Source organism: Lissotriton helveticus, chromosome 6, assembly GCF_964261635.1.
Source record: "Lissotriton helveticus chromosome 6, aLisHel1.1, whole genome shotgun sequence".
NCBI classification, from domain to species: Eukaryota; Metazoa; Chordata; class Amphibia; order Caudata; family Salamandridae; genus Lissotriton; species Lissotriton helveticus.
In genome coordinates, this window is record NC_136067.1 from 68,912,648 (window position 1) to 68,928,105 (window position 15,458).

A 15,458-nucleotide genomic window follows, 5' to 3' on the forward strand; every position below is an offset into this window, starting at 1 on the left:
TTAGCACAGTTGCTGGCTGATCAACTGCCAGTTGATCCAGCTCGGGGTCACTGTCTGAGTCCAGACTTAAACTGTGTTCCTCCCCATCCTCTGACCACTCTGCTCCTTCTGAAACTGAGTAAAAGGCTTCACTCGGGGCATTCTCCTTGTCAGGGTCGCCTCCGCTGGCTGCACCGCCTTCCGCCCAACCCGATTCTGGCCCCAGGGGGTCCATAGTAACCACCACAGTAGTCTGCATTGTAGAAATGACTTTGGCACCCCGGCATCCTGAGACAAAGACTGGGAGCCCCCCGCTAGTTGTTTCACCTGGGGGCTCACATTGCTCCCGACATTTCCTCCATTGCTTAATGTTTCTTCTGCTGGGGTCGCTACCACTGCTAGACTTGCATTTCCACCCGGGGATTCAGTTTCAGGCCCCAAGATGGCAAGTTCTAACGGAGAGGCAGGATTATTGGGAGCCTCCGCTGAAGATACCAAAGACACTGTCTCTTGGGGTGGCAGCGGGGTTAGATCGCCCCCCCCCCCCCCAAGTCTTTGATCCCCTTCTCCTTACCCGCTTTAGAATACAAGTCTTTTATGGAAGCGGTGGCTTGTCGAGTCTTAGGGGCGCCTTGCTGCCTCTTCCTTTGTTGTTCCGCAAGGGGCTCTTCAGCTTCGATCTCTTCCTGGGGTTTTTTCCTCTGATAACCAGCCTTGAATCGCTGGTTCAATTTCGGAGCCATCTCTTTCCCCGTTGCCCTCCTCCTTTGTGGAGGTACACATCGGTCTCCTTGTCTGCCTTGACTGCGGCAGCACTCCGCTCCGGATTCCACTCCACACAGCTGCCTCTGCGTCTGACTCCGCATCTGACTCCGCCCTCCCAAACCAGTGCAACGGCCTCGGCTGGGGGAGAGAGTCTCCAGCGCACGAACCAACGCCCGGAGAAGCTGCCTCGCTGATCCTCGACACGTAAGTGCCGTCAGCATTTCTCTCTAAGCCTCGTGAGTAATCCTGTTAGTACCGTGAGTTGCCGGGCGGGCCCCTGGGATTCCGCTATACAGCCATCAGGCTCCTACTGTGATGCGTCCTCACCGCAGCTCTGCACCAGCCACACTAGGCGGCCGCCATCTTGCCCCGCCTCAAGCAGATACAATGAGTCATCCCACCCCAACTTCCAATGGAGGGCACCACCTCCAAGCTACTGAATCATGAGAGAAAATTCCTGTCTATTCAGAATCTGGTGCAGGAAAGAGGAGGTGCCCAGAGGATGAGTGGAACTTGACCCAACATTGCAACAGGGCTTTGTGTCAAAACAGCCCTCTGTTGCAGGAGGCTTTATATGCCTTCTGTGAGCCTTAACATGCAGGAAAAGGTTATTCGATACTGTGGAAAACTGTTGTGCATCAATCCTTCCAAGAGTAACGCGTACCACTCAAACCATTTACATATACAGGCAACGAGGAGGACCTCCGCAAAGGATTATTCCTTCACAATATGCCTCTAAAAGAAAGGAATACTGATTTCAACTCCTAAAAATGGCATGCCCATAAGATGGCAAATTCCAGAAAGAACATTACTTGAATGCCACACCTGAAATCAGAGTCCCTGTACTGAGCCTGTGATGTTTATTGATGAAATCTGATATCAACTGTGAGATATGGCTGAGCATAATCTGCATGCACTCCAGATGTTTTTAAAGCACACAGAGCAGGAGATGCAGACTAAGAAACTTACATATGAGGACAAGTGAAACAAGCATTTGTAATACACGAGTTTGAGCTATTGGCATTATAATTGACAATGCCTTTTATTTGTGTTTTGGTTTTTAAAACATAAATTAAAGGCATTATCATTTACAATGCCAATAGCTTCAACTCGTGCAAATGCGAGAACTATTGCATTGCAAATGCTTATTTTTCTTCTTTTCAGTAGATGTGCCCTTGACTATAGATTGCACGGTTTTCTTGGAAAGCTGAGCTTTTTCTGACCACTTATGCAGTAATAACCCAAAGGACTGTTGTCCCTCTTATCAGCAATCATCTGATGTTAGAGTGCCTCCTTGTACAGGACTGTGCAGCCTCTTGCACAAAAGGCATCGGGCGTATTTATTTCGAAAAATGTTTTCATAAAAAAAAGTTGCAGGCGCACAATTATATATAAATACTGTGTTGAAAAAAGGATTCCTGCAAAAAAACAAAGACTGCTTGGATCCAGTCTTTTTGACAACTAGTAAAAGTGGTTAGGGCAAAATCTGTGCTAAGCGTTCAAAGAGGGCTGCAACGGAAGATCGGGCTTGCACTCTTCCCTATCTGGCACGTGTGCAAGTTACGGGCGAAATCACTTGTACAGGTGTGTGAGCGTGCATCTGTTCCTATCTCAGTCTACGCTTGCAGTGCAAAATGTGTTTTCTTATATTTACATATAGTGGAAGCTGTATTATCACTATCAATAACATCAATAATATTATTATTGCTATTCTTATAATTGGTATTATTTTTATTATTGCTTTGATTGTTATTTATTTCATTATGGCTGCTGTTAATATAATAACTTGTCGTGCGTAGCGTTTTTAAAAACATTGCGGCAGCTCCTGTGTGTTACCATTATTCAACTTACTCTGTACTTAGAATATTTTCACCTCGGAACTAAGAAAGACTAGATTGGCCTCGACCACGACTGTGCATTGTTTCGTGATGGCTTTAGGAGTTATGGGTGCAAATTCAGCAGTTTTTCCTAATCGTACTCTGTTCGCTCGTGGTTTATGTACGAGAACCATTCGTAATATTAGACTTCCCACTAACAATATCTTTTCCTCCTGTAAAACGGTTTGCACTAACGCTGTGCTTCCTGTTACGTGTGAAAAGTTTTTCAAACAAAATTCGCCACTGTGTTTTTCAAATTCATTAGATGCATACATTCGAGGCTCGTATTTTCTTTTAAATATGTTTGCTAACAAACGTATTCTGCCAGGATAATCTTCTTTGAAATATATGTCGAATCAATGTTTTCTGGTATTATTTCACCCCATCACCAAGTCTGTGTTATTAAATCCTGAAATATTGTACCAGATTCATACTGCTTTTATGCTTTTTTGAGCCCTTTAAAACGCACACGTGTTGGAACATGCGCAGAAGTTGCTCCTGCTCGAGACAATGTTGGTAATTTAAAAGCGGGCGCCTTACTGAAAGGTAAAGCGTGGCGGGAGGGTATGGGGGGGAAATGAAGGACTTTAAACCGCGGGTGCCATTGACAACTTTGTGCGCCCATGTATAACAAGAAAAAGGCGTGAGGGCGCTATGTTAAAGATAAAGCGCAGTGTTGGGCGTTCTGGAAAAAATATCTGGAATGCAATAGGTCTTGCATTTAAAAGCGAGACCTATGGCATTGGATTCGAAGTGGCTGCCATTGCCCTGGCTGCTTTAAAAGTGAAAGTGCGCACAGCGCGCTGAATGTAAGCAAAGCACGTCCTCATGCCTGCAGTAGGAGAAACTCATTAAAGCAAAGAGTACTACTACCGTGTAACAACCAAGTAAAGGGGCCACTAGCCATTGGAGGTTACAAATGACAACACGGTGGTACTAAGGAGGGACTAACAAACTAATTACAAAATCGGAAGCCAGCATTTAAGAAGGACAAAGACACAAGCCAATGAATAACATGGGCGGGGGAGTATGCTGGGCTTCTCTCCGACACTAAATTACAACAGATTATCCCCAGAGCAGCGCTTGCGCACTGGCTCAGGCTTAACCTAGAAACAACACATTTGGAGAATAAATGGGGATGATCTCGAGGAGGTTCTGTTCTGCAGCACTTGGCACAAAAAAGAATCTGGGATGCACACCTGCGTGGGAAAGGTGCTAGTTGTCTGCCTGTAAATCACATCCACAACAAGCACTGGCAAAGCCAATAATTCTTGCATAATTATTCTACTGGCTTTATCATTGTTTTTGCTGATATTGTGCAGCATTAGCAAAAACAATAATTCCATATGCAGTTTCAGTGTTATATCAGCAAATGGAGGCGAGTACCAATTTTTTTATCTCGCGTTCCAAAATGGATATGTAAATAAAAGAAGTGAAAAGCCAATAGCATGAAACTGGAGTCACTAGCGTGAATTTGATTTTTGAAAGGCGAAGAAGCCAGCATCAATTTGAAGACAGTCCCTGTGGGGGGTCAATGAAGCAGGAGGGGGCAGAGGGGAGAAGGAGCAACCGGAAGTGGATGGGTAGTATAATCAACAGGGGGTAATATTAAGGTAGGTGGGTAAGGAGGGAAATGCAGCACATTAGGGAGAGGGTGACAAGGGTAAAGGGGAGAAGCACACATGGGGAGAGCAAAACAGAGTGCATGGGGTGGGGTAGTTTTGCAGGAGAGAAGTGCACAAGTTAGCAAGCTGGAAAACACATGCATTTTCATGGAGTTCTTGCATAAAAAGAAAAAAGAAGTTTGCCATAAAGTGAGGGGTAAAAGGATACATCCAGTCAATAGGAACCCAAGAAGAGAAAGGCAAGACATTGAATAAGAAACAAGCAAATGAGTGTGACAAAGTTCACCTATGGTAAGCAAAAGGTGAGCATAAGCCCACAGTAAGTTTTCTGTAAGCATACAATAGGTCTTTTGCAACCAGACAGCTTCCACTTACACCTAAAAGCAGGAAAACGAGGAACTAACTAAAGCAGGACACCAGGGGGGGCATGGCTAGCAGCCGATAGTGATGGCGGCGTAGTTGCTGAGTTCCGTGGGTGAGGCGCCCTTTACCATCAATCCGCTCATTAATCCGTTCTGCAACGAGGCCCCCGGGGCGATATCGGAGGTCCGGAGCGGAGCTGGACAGACCGGTGGAGTCGGGAGGCGCTCCGAAGCTGTGAACCGGAGGTGGCGGATCTGAGGGCCTATACAACGGCCACAAGCCGCGACCGGCCGCCTTTCCAGAGCCGGGCGGAAGTGGGAGAAAGCCGGGCACCACGAAACCAGAAGGACCTCCTGTCTCGACCGGGACGGGAGGCGGCCGCTTGAAGTACCTTCAGCAGCGGAACGCACACAGTAGCAGTGCTTTCGGTGCTCCTGGATGCCGCAATGAGACTCGACAGTCCCGAAACCACAAACAGTGACATTGGGCACCGTAAGTTGCGATCTTCGGTTGCCGCGAAGATTTGCCCAGCGCCTCTCTCCTACATTGACCCCCCCCACCCCCCCCCCCCCCCCCCTTCCCCCTGCAGCGAAGTGGCACCAGTGGGGAACACGGAGGTGATTTTAGTACTTGCCGGCCCTCCCGCACGGTAAACGCAACTGCAGCTGCACACAGACGGGAGGATTCAGGTTGGGAGAGTGAGGGGCAGCGACGCGAGGGCTGCGCACACCGGCAGCTCCACACAACAGTGGAAGGAAGAAACGTACTTGGCCATACAGGGTGCAAAGACATAGTGAGAACATTGCCAGCAGGGGAACCACCCATCAGAGGGTCCAGTAGCTCACACAGAGACAGGCCGGCCGACTAACGGTGGATGTGGTGGAGGTGAGATCTAGGGCCACCCCCCTCCTGCCTTATGCCCCGTATGTACTAAGGAGCATGGAGACCCAGCGGATACTACGTCACAGGCAGATTAAGCTCCATTATTGTCCACAAATCACCATCGCCGCTACATTGTGTGTCCAGGCCGGCTCTTGGAGCGAGACATTGGGGCATAACACGCCCTCAGGTGAGCATGACCACCCACCGGAAGCTAAAGGGAGACCAATACTGTGATCACCGCTCCATACCAGTACACATAAGGATTCGGCCTGGTTGTTTATCTCCGCCCTACGCCGGCCTTGCCGCAGCGGAACTCTTAGAAAAGGCACCATGGCGGGCAGAGGCCAGAGGAACCAATCAACGCAGGCTAAGTTGGACAAATATGCGTATGAGAAATCTAGCTCGCAATTACCGGAGGGACGTCCATCTACGGGGAAAACACCTGAAGGCGATGGGGCAAAAAAGGTCATATTGGAAGACATCATGAAAGCATTATCGACAGTTCAGACAACGGTGGGGACGATCTCAACGGACGTTTCTCTACTGCGGGCAGACTTCCACAAGATGACTGAACGGATCAAGGAAGTAGTAATAGTTACGAAGTCACTGGTGGAGGATACGTCAGAATTACAGAGAACAATGGCGCGGATTGAGACAGAAAATAAACACCTGAAGGATAAGCTGGATGATAAAGAAGGGCGATCGAGACGGAACAATGTACAAATTCTTGGACTTCCTGAAACAGAAGGGACCCAAGCTATGGACCTGTACGTAGAGGACTTGATCAAAACCAAACTACAACCTAAGGGTCTATCCCATTTCTTCTCAGTTGAAAGGGCTCATGGAGTCCCGGGTGGCAAACCAAAGCCGGGGTCGTCCCCAAGACCGGTACTGGCCAGATTGTTCAACTTTAGAGATAGGGACACAATCTTGCAAGCGGCAAGAACATCCCAGCCGATCCGTATACATAACTCCACGCTTGCCTTCTTTCCAGACTACACAGCAGAGGTGGCCCGTCGCAGGAGAAGTTTCATGGAGGTCAAAAAGGAGATGAGGGCGCCTGAACTGCCCTACTCCATGCTATTCCCGGCCGGGCTGCGAGTAATAGCCGACGATAAAACATGGTTCTTCGACACGCCAGAAGCGGCATACGGTTGGTTGGAAGGTTGGCGGCAAGTAGGAGCACAGCGACGCACCAACAAGAATCACCGGCATCAACAGGAGGATGACCAAGTTGGATCTCAAGAACAGAGGCGGGGGGGACCGGACCGGACCGCTCGCCGCGGACAGAAGAAAATGCACAGAGACTCGAACATTGACCTCTCGGCTCTTACCGGCAATAATACTATATCAACTACTGAAGAGTGGGCTGGCTCTGGATTCTGAACTGAGGCATGCCCGAGGGGGCAGTGAGGGCTGCTGCCTCTACGGACCTTATACCCCGACAAGCAAGTACTATGGTTTGGGATGGGGAGAAGCACTCTGCTAAGTTGGGGAGGCAGGTGGTTCTATGTCCGTTAAGCAGGGAGGCGGGGGGAGGGGTAGTTTTGGTTTTCTATGTTTAACTATTATGGCAGGAATTGACAACAGGCACATACTGAGAGCACGAAGAGATGACGGTTACATCACGATTAAGACAAAAGGGAAACACATTGCAGGCCACAGACGCATTGATGTCATTACACGAAAGCAACTCCACAGAATCCGGTAGGCCCTTCCTGGCGCGCAATACACAGGGTGACGTCCATTATGACACGACACAAGAGACCCCAGTGCCACCCCTGAGGATACTAACATGGAATGTGAGAGGTTTGGGCGATAAAATTAAGAGGAGTTTGGTACTGCAGGCCTTAAATAGGCATAGCCCAACAGTAGTCCTTCTGCAAGAGACATCTCACAGGGAGGGCTTGCCAAGCTCTAGACAGACGAGGGTACAAGATGGCGGCACACGCTGAGTTTACTTCAGGCTCGAGAGGAACAGGTATCCTGATCAAAAAGACCTCATCGTTTATACTGCTACAGACCAAGATAGATGACCAGGGGCGCTTCGCAGCAATTCAAGGCCAATGGGAGGGCAAACTTCTAAACATAGTATCAGTATACGTGCCTCCGGCACTGCAATCAGTAGCAATGCCTGCATTAGGAGCATTTCTCTTAACCCTACCGGAAGGAGACCTCATTATAGGAGGTGACTTTAACACAACCGTAAACACGGCAATAGACAGATTCCCGGCGCAGCCACAAACATCTGGTCCCTCCCGATTCCAGGGCTTACTAGAGGCGATGGGGCTGATAGACGTCTGGCGACATACGCACCCAGCAGCAACCCAATACATATATCACTCCACGGTACACAATAGTCTGTCAAGAGTAGACTATTTTCTAATGGTGGGATCGAGGTTACAGAATGTCGAGGATGTGGAAATCAAACGCAGGGGCATCTCAGATCACTCTCCCGTGTTGTTGACTCGCTCTTGCAGGGAGAAATCTCGCAGGATAATATACCCCATTTACCCTAATTATCTGAAAATCCCCAGCATACGGAAAGAACTCATAGGCACTACTAAACAATTTTTTGACAAAAATACTACCTTTGTAGAATCCCCGTCCATACTTTGGGAGGCTTACAAGACGGTCCTCCGGGGACAGGCTATTAACTCTATCACAGGGCATAAACGGTCACAACACAAAGCACCGGCTGAATTGGAGCTCACCTTACACACGGCAAACATAGCGCACATGGCAGATCCCTCCTCAAACTCGGCACATGCCATACAGCTGCAGCAACAGCGCTACAGGGACCACTTGAAGCACCAAACCATAGACTACATCACCGCGACGACACACAAAGTTTATGACGTAGGGGATAAGGCGGGGTAAATGTTGGCATGGTTGGATAATAAGGGGAAAGGACCCAGAGGGATACAACAGTTATACTCGAAGGCAGGCATACTACAGACACATCCTGAGGAGATAGTACACACACTGGCTGACCACTTCAAAGAAGTTTACACTTCAGATCGGGAAGTATTAGAATCCGAAGCGCGCAACTCGCTTAGCAACATAGAAACCCGTACCCTCCCACCCGGGGCGGTCGCGGAACTGGAGGCAGACCTCACAACCGAAGAACTACTGTCGGCCATAGGAGCGGTGCAATCTGGAAAAGCGCTGGGCCCCAACAGGATCCCCATAGAATGGTACAAGCTCATGTCCGATACGCTAAGCGCTCCGCTGCTGGCAATGTATAATGACAGCCTAGCAACAGCTATACTCCCGCTGGATCAGCGCACAGCAACAATTGTGGCAATTCCTAAGCCAGGTAAACCCCTAACAGAATGCACCTCTTACCGCCCGATATCACTCCTAAATGCGGAAGCCAAAATCTTGGCAAAAGTACTAGCAAATAGACTAATGCCCCACCTCCCTCAGCTGATCCACCTGGACCAATCAGGCTTCATGCCACACCGAAACACTGCTCTTAACCTCAGGCGGGCTTACGGAGTTCTGGCGCGGGCTCCGACACTTTCAGAACCAACAGTGATAATGTCACTGGACGCAAAAATGGCTTTCGACTTGGTAGAATGGCAATACCTCTTCGCAGTTCTCAGCAATATGGGCTTTGGCCCTAAATTCCAGGCCTGGATACGACTCCTATACACTAATCCAGTGGCTCAGGTAACAGCCAACGGCCACATATCACATACTATACAACAGGCAAGGGGGACACGCCAGGGCTGTCCGCTGTCGCCGTTGTTGTTTGCGTTGGCGCTGGAACCATTGGCGACCTTAATTAGGACGACCCCGTTGCTAAAAGGCGTTAGCTGGACGGCGGGGTGGGAAGATCGCATCTCACTCTATGCTGACGACATGTTGCTATGCCTTATGGACCCTGACCATGGTATACCTGAGCTCTTTGAGATTTGCAATTCACACGGGAAAACATCCGGACACACGATAAACTGGTCCAAATCGGTTCTATACATTCTAAAAGGTCCAGATCTGTCACTACCCGCGGAATGCCTGATCGTACTAACTAGAGACTCCTTTAAGTATTTAGGTATACACATCACTTGAGATACGGCAGACTTCTTTATTAAAAACCTGGCACCCCCTCTAGAGCGACTGAAGCGCGATGTCAAACACTGGGCGTCCTTGCCCCTAACGCTGCTGGGGAGAGCAGCGCTATATAAAATGATGGCCTTGCCGAGGTTCCTTTATGCTCTTGATAACACACCATACCCGATACCGCCACGATACTTTAAACAAGTCGCAGCACAGGTCTTGACCCTTCTGTGGGGCAACCTGCCGGCGCGAATAGCCCAAATCAAATTAAATAGGAGCTGGTATGATGGCGGGATTGCATTGCCAAACCTACAGTTATGCTATTGGGCGACGAAACTCAAAACCATCAATTACTGGATTCATGCACCCCAAGACGATCCGGCATACAGAGCAGACAGGTTGCAATTAGGTACAAACAACATGATGGCGGTGCTATATAATAGAAGTCAGGCCGCAAAACTAATAGGACCCACAAAACAGACAGTCACGTTGTGGTATGCCGCACAGGCGAAATTTGGTTGGAAAGGAACTATCACCAAACTCACCCCGCTCTGGGACACCAAGGCATTGGGACATTTAAGGAATAGCAAGGGCTTTACGCAATGGGACAATATCGGGATCTCCACGGTGGGTGACATGTGGGATAAGGGGACGGTGATTCCCTTTGCACAACTCCAACAACAATATGACTTTGGTCAAACCGAAACATACAGATATGTACAAATTAGACATGCTTTGCTAACGGCACTCCCAGCCGACACTGACATCCCAGAGGCCTCGCCATTGGAGGACCGTCTACTCACAGACTTCAAGCAGCAACGCGCAATGTCCCTCACGTATCAGAAGCTCCTTAACAATATGCCCAATCCCACACTTGGACTCCGGGACAAGTGGGTGGCAGAAGTGGGGGATATGGACGATACGGATTGGTTGGCGGCCCTGGCATCCCCTAGGGAGGTGGGCATATCGGCCAAGTTCCGGCTGGTGCAACTCAAAATAATACATCGCGTATATTACACCAGAACCACCTTACACAAGATAAAACGTGCGGCGCATCCCTTCTGCCTCAGGGGGTGTGGGGAGGAAGGCACACTTTTCCATACCCTGTGGGACTGTCCAATTATAATAGAATACTGGCGACAGGTCCTGCGCACTATTTCACAGACACTGGAGGTTTCCCTCCTGCCTGAACCGTGAAAATGTCTTCTGAATATATGGGACCCCACGGATCTCACTCGCCATGGTCAAACCTGGGGTACACTCGGCCTCATGGTTGCAAAGAGAGACATAGCGCAGAGATGGGGCGCAATATGGACATGATCATGGTAACGGAACGTACAGTATATGCGGCCAGGGGAAATCCGCGTAAATGGAACAAGATCTGGGCTCCTTGGAACACTTTCAGAGGGGACTTATGCGAATTGCTGCCAGAGGAAGATGTTGATAGTTCAGATGACGAAGATGGAGAGGTGTAGTGTTGCGGCGCATAGAAAGACATGTTTAGCTAGACGAGAATCGTTGCTGTAAGTGCTGTCTTGAGAATTGTTGCATTGCCTAAGTTTTCATGATCGAAACTACCCGCTGTTTTGCGGATTATTTGATTGCCTGAAATTTCTGATTAAAATGTAACATGATTATGTGATTATTGTCATGGGTGCCGCTGTTATATTCAATTAACACTTTAAATTTTTTTTTAAAAAAACAGGACACCAGGAGATTTGAAGCAGGCTTAGGGAGACTCACGAGAATCACACACCTAGACACACAACAAAAGAAAATCCAGGTGTCCTCACAAAATGAAGAGTATTTTTTTAAATGCAGGTCTAACACGACACTTCAGTCATGACTGAATGTATCACAGGCATTTATTTCTTCTCTTGTCAATAAAAATGCAACACTACATTAAGCATCAGTGAAAACATTAAGATACTATAGCCACATTTCTTACACCAACTTCTTACAACTTACCTTAAAAAGATCTTTTCCATGTCTTCTAATCTATAAACTTCCTTCACTCTGGGAAAGAAACATATTGCATTAAGTATTTATTGTAGTGCTATGTGGGTTCAAAAAAAGAGGAAACGTTGTTGCACCATAAAAGTAGCTCTTCATTTTGGGTACAACTTTATAAAGTTACATGTTTAGAATACCACTCATGATAGGACAGGAGGATATCTTTTTTAAATAGATTTTCGCTGCATTAGATTTTTGCATAGACAATCAACAATACATAAACACACCAATTTCAGATTGGTAACTCAAATACTCTTTATCCTTGTATTTCCTTAAGGATAAAGATTTTCCTGTCAAAGAGATTTCATATGTTAAAAATAAAAGCGCAATTAAGCGACAATGTTGCCGAAAGTGTTGAATGAAAAGGTTCTGTGTGCCTCTCTGGTGCTAGCAAGTACCTATAGGGGATGTAATGAGAGTTGTCTACCTTGTATTTACCTGTAACCTTCAAGTTCGATAATAAACTACCAGAATCTAATGACTTCTTTATTACGGTTGTCTTGGTGCATGTTTGGGTTTGTATGCTTGAGTGTACTATTGATTCTGCTATGAATAGTATGTGATTAAGTTTTCATAAATCAAAGGCACCGTGCAAATCAAGCCCAGGCACACTGCCGTGTCAAAGTTGTGCTAGCCGTTGTGCAGTGAGCAAGTCCAAGTTCTAAAACTGCATGTCTACTGTTGGAATGGTTAAAGGAGAAAATAAGTGGATTATACTTCATAATCTCATGCTGTGATATGACAAAACTTGAGCCATCTTTTGGTTTAGCAACAAAAAAGTCCTTAGGGGTTTGATATTTATAGCAAAAGGACATTAACATATCAAGAGTGAGCGAGTCACATAATTTGCCACCAGTGCTCCTTCCTGTGTATATGGGTACCATCTTAGAGTGGTAAGAATGTAGATATTGCATACAAGCAAATCTGCCACCCCTACAGCTACATTTGAACCACCATTAACTGTGTACTTTCTACTATTTTGGTATTGCACTATAAATCATGCCTTGTTAGATACAATCTATAATTATCATTCACATTAGCATAATATACTCCAAAAGAAAGAAGCTACCTTACAGAAGTCCTAATCTACAACCTTTGGTGGTGAGTACACTGCTGCCGCATTTCATTTTTTTATTTAAAGACAAATTCCTCATAGTCATTGAAGCCATTGGAGACTGTGCCCATTTCTTTTCAATCAACTTAGCCTCATGTCTGTTTAGTTTAGCTCTGAAGGAACTACCTCTTAGATCTTGGTCTAGCACAGTCAATACTATCCGGGTCGGGGAAGGATGCGACTCTAGAGTGGGGCTACCAGGTGCCAACACGGGGGAATCACGACATAGGGTCCCGGATTTACTCGGTAGTGTTAAGGGGTCATTTAAGGTGCGGTCTTAGAGGGGAAAATGATCCGTAACAGTCGGATGGTTTGCTGATTTTAAGAAGGTCCAGGAGAGCGATTACTGTGCTTCTGCCATGTTAGCTGGGCAGACCACGCCCCAATGCTTCAGATCTTCATAGTGAGAAACTAAGGGTGCTTAATCCTGGATCTGTGTTATGTTATGTTATGGGTGTCTTATATAGCGCTCGGCTACTCCAAAGAGTGTCCCGGCGCTTTCCAACCCACAGCAGACTACAGAGGGCAAGGCAGAAAAATAGAGAAGAAGCAAGCGGATCACTGTCCATAGAGCCACGTCTTCCGACCCTTTCTAAAGGCCAGCAAGTTCGGAGTACAGCGGAGCGACAGAGGGAGGGTGTTCCAAAGCTGGGGAGCCAGACGTTTAAAAGAGCGTCCCCCCTACCCTTGCTTTCCTAACAGCAAGACCAAGAGATTCCGATCTAAGGGATCTAGTTGGTTTGTAGAAAGCAAGACGTTTCTGAATATATTCAGCTCCCATAGCATGGAGTGCCTTATGCGCCAGCGTAAGTGCTTTAAAAACAATCCGCTTCCGAATAGGGAGCCAGTGTAGGGAGTGTAGGAGATCCGAAGCTCTCGCTTGACGAGGTAGGCCAAAATTGCCCGTGCTGCCAAGTTTTGGACCACCTGAAGTTTTTGTAGTAGATAGTCCGGAAGACCTAAGTATAAAACATTTAAGTAGTCCAGCCTAGAACAAATTATAGCCTGGACAGTAGTCTTCCTATGCGCAAGCGAGAGCAAGGGAAGGAACTTGCGTAACATTTTGAGGAGCCCATAGCAAGTGCCAGTCAGTCCAAGGATCTGGGACTTAAGCGATAGGCTGTTGTCAATTTTGACCCCCAAGTTCTTAGCAGCCAAAGAGGAGGACGCAGGAGGGAACATGTTCACAGGCCACCAATCCCGCCAGCTCGGGTCGGCCTGACATCCGAAGAAAAGCACCTCTGATTTATCGGGGTTGCACTTGAGGCTGTTTCCTTGAAACCATTCGAAAACAGCCCCAAGACACCCGCGGATGCTCTCTCCATCGAACTCAGCCCCCTTACCACAAGTGAAAAGGAGCTTGGTGTCATCGGCGTATGACACGATCTGAGCCCCAAAGGACTCCGCCAGCACCGCCAAAGGGGTCATAAAGATATTAAAGAGAGTCGGGCTCGGCACCGACCCCTGCGGGACTCCGACCTCCAAAGGCGGCACTTCGACTGAGTATGGGGGGGCCCAGACCACCTGCCGGCGACCAGCTAAATAGGATCTAAACCAGCTCAACACCGTGTTGAATGATTCTCTTCCTCATTTCTTGTGTGGTTTGTCCTATAAAATGAAGATTACATGTACATGTGATACAGTAAATCACATTTCTTGAGTTGCAGTTGGAAAATGTGAGTTTTTTAATGGTGGTTCCTTTTAAATTAGTGGTGTAATTGCACAAACTACATATGCTGCATTCATAATGACCTAGTAAACGAGGAAGTGGCAGTAAGGCCAAAAGGTCCACAGACAATGTCTTTAGGTTTTGAGCTGCTAACAAGTACTGTTGTACATTTTTGCCGTTCTTATAAGCAACATGTGGTCTTGGTATATTCAAATTATAGAAGTTTCTAGTTCTTTAATATCATCTTTTTAATTTGGTTGGCACTGGGACTAAATGTTGTGAGAAAGTGGCTCTATATATACTGGACCAGAATAAGTCCACAAACCCCAGAGGTATAACAGAGGTTAAAGCCAGGTGTGACCTTACTCTCTAAAGTGGTAGCTTGGTCGAGCAGTAAGGCAGTACCAGAGGACAGTGTAAAGCATTTGTTGTACACACTCAGTCAGCAAAATGTTTCACACACTAAAAAACTGAACTCCAGGCCAATTGTTTTTATATCAAAGATATAGTTTTTTTTTTTTTTAGAGCCAACAGGTATCAAAATAAACTGTTCTCAATATGAGAGGTCTCAGATGAGTACTTTGCAGAAAGGCAATAAACTTTGTAACCACAATAGGTACAGGGGTTGCAGTAGGCAACACAATTCTACACACAATTTAGCATTGAGTTCAATTGGGTTTCCTTTATAAACACAGTTGATTACTTTGTAGATTACTTTGGTAGTTCCAGGACTGGATCCTAGATTCAGTCCTGGGGTCTACGCTGAAAACAATTTAGTAAAAACGTGTTAGTTATTGCAGTGATTTTTCAGAAATATAAAGCTATTTTTAAAGTTCACACTTAGAAACTTTTCAACAGAAATCTGGCAATGTTATCCAATGGGAGAAAATTCAGGTTGCAGGTAAAGTACGATCTGGTTACTTTTGTAATCCAGTACTGGGCTCCCTTTATCCAGCACTGGGGTCTCAACTTAAAACAGGTAAGTAATTTTGTTTCAGTATTTCGTATGATTTTAAACAAATATTTCAAGTTTTCAAAAGTAGACACTTAAAAGAAATGTTATAGGAAAGCAGACAATGGATTCCTATGGAGAAAATACAGGTTACTAG

The 15,458-nt window shown here is 46.8% G+C and overlaps 1 protein-coding gene across 1 annotated transcript in view; it reads right to left on the reverse strand.

The window, feature by feature from the left end:
* The window catches only part of CMTR1 (cap methyltransferase 1), a 650,563-nt gene that overhangs the window by 80,073 nt on the left and 555,032 nt on the right, over nucleotides 1–15,458 (reverse strand). Inside the window, exon 21 of the mRNA XM_078647373.1 lies at nucleotides 11,522–11,569. Within this exon, the coding sequence (XP_078503499.1) occupies nucleotides 11,522–11,569 (48 nt within the window). The remainder of the gene's footprint in view (nucleotides 1–11,521; nucleotides 11,570–15,458) is intronic.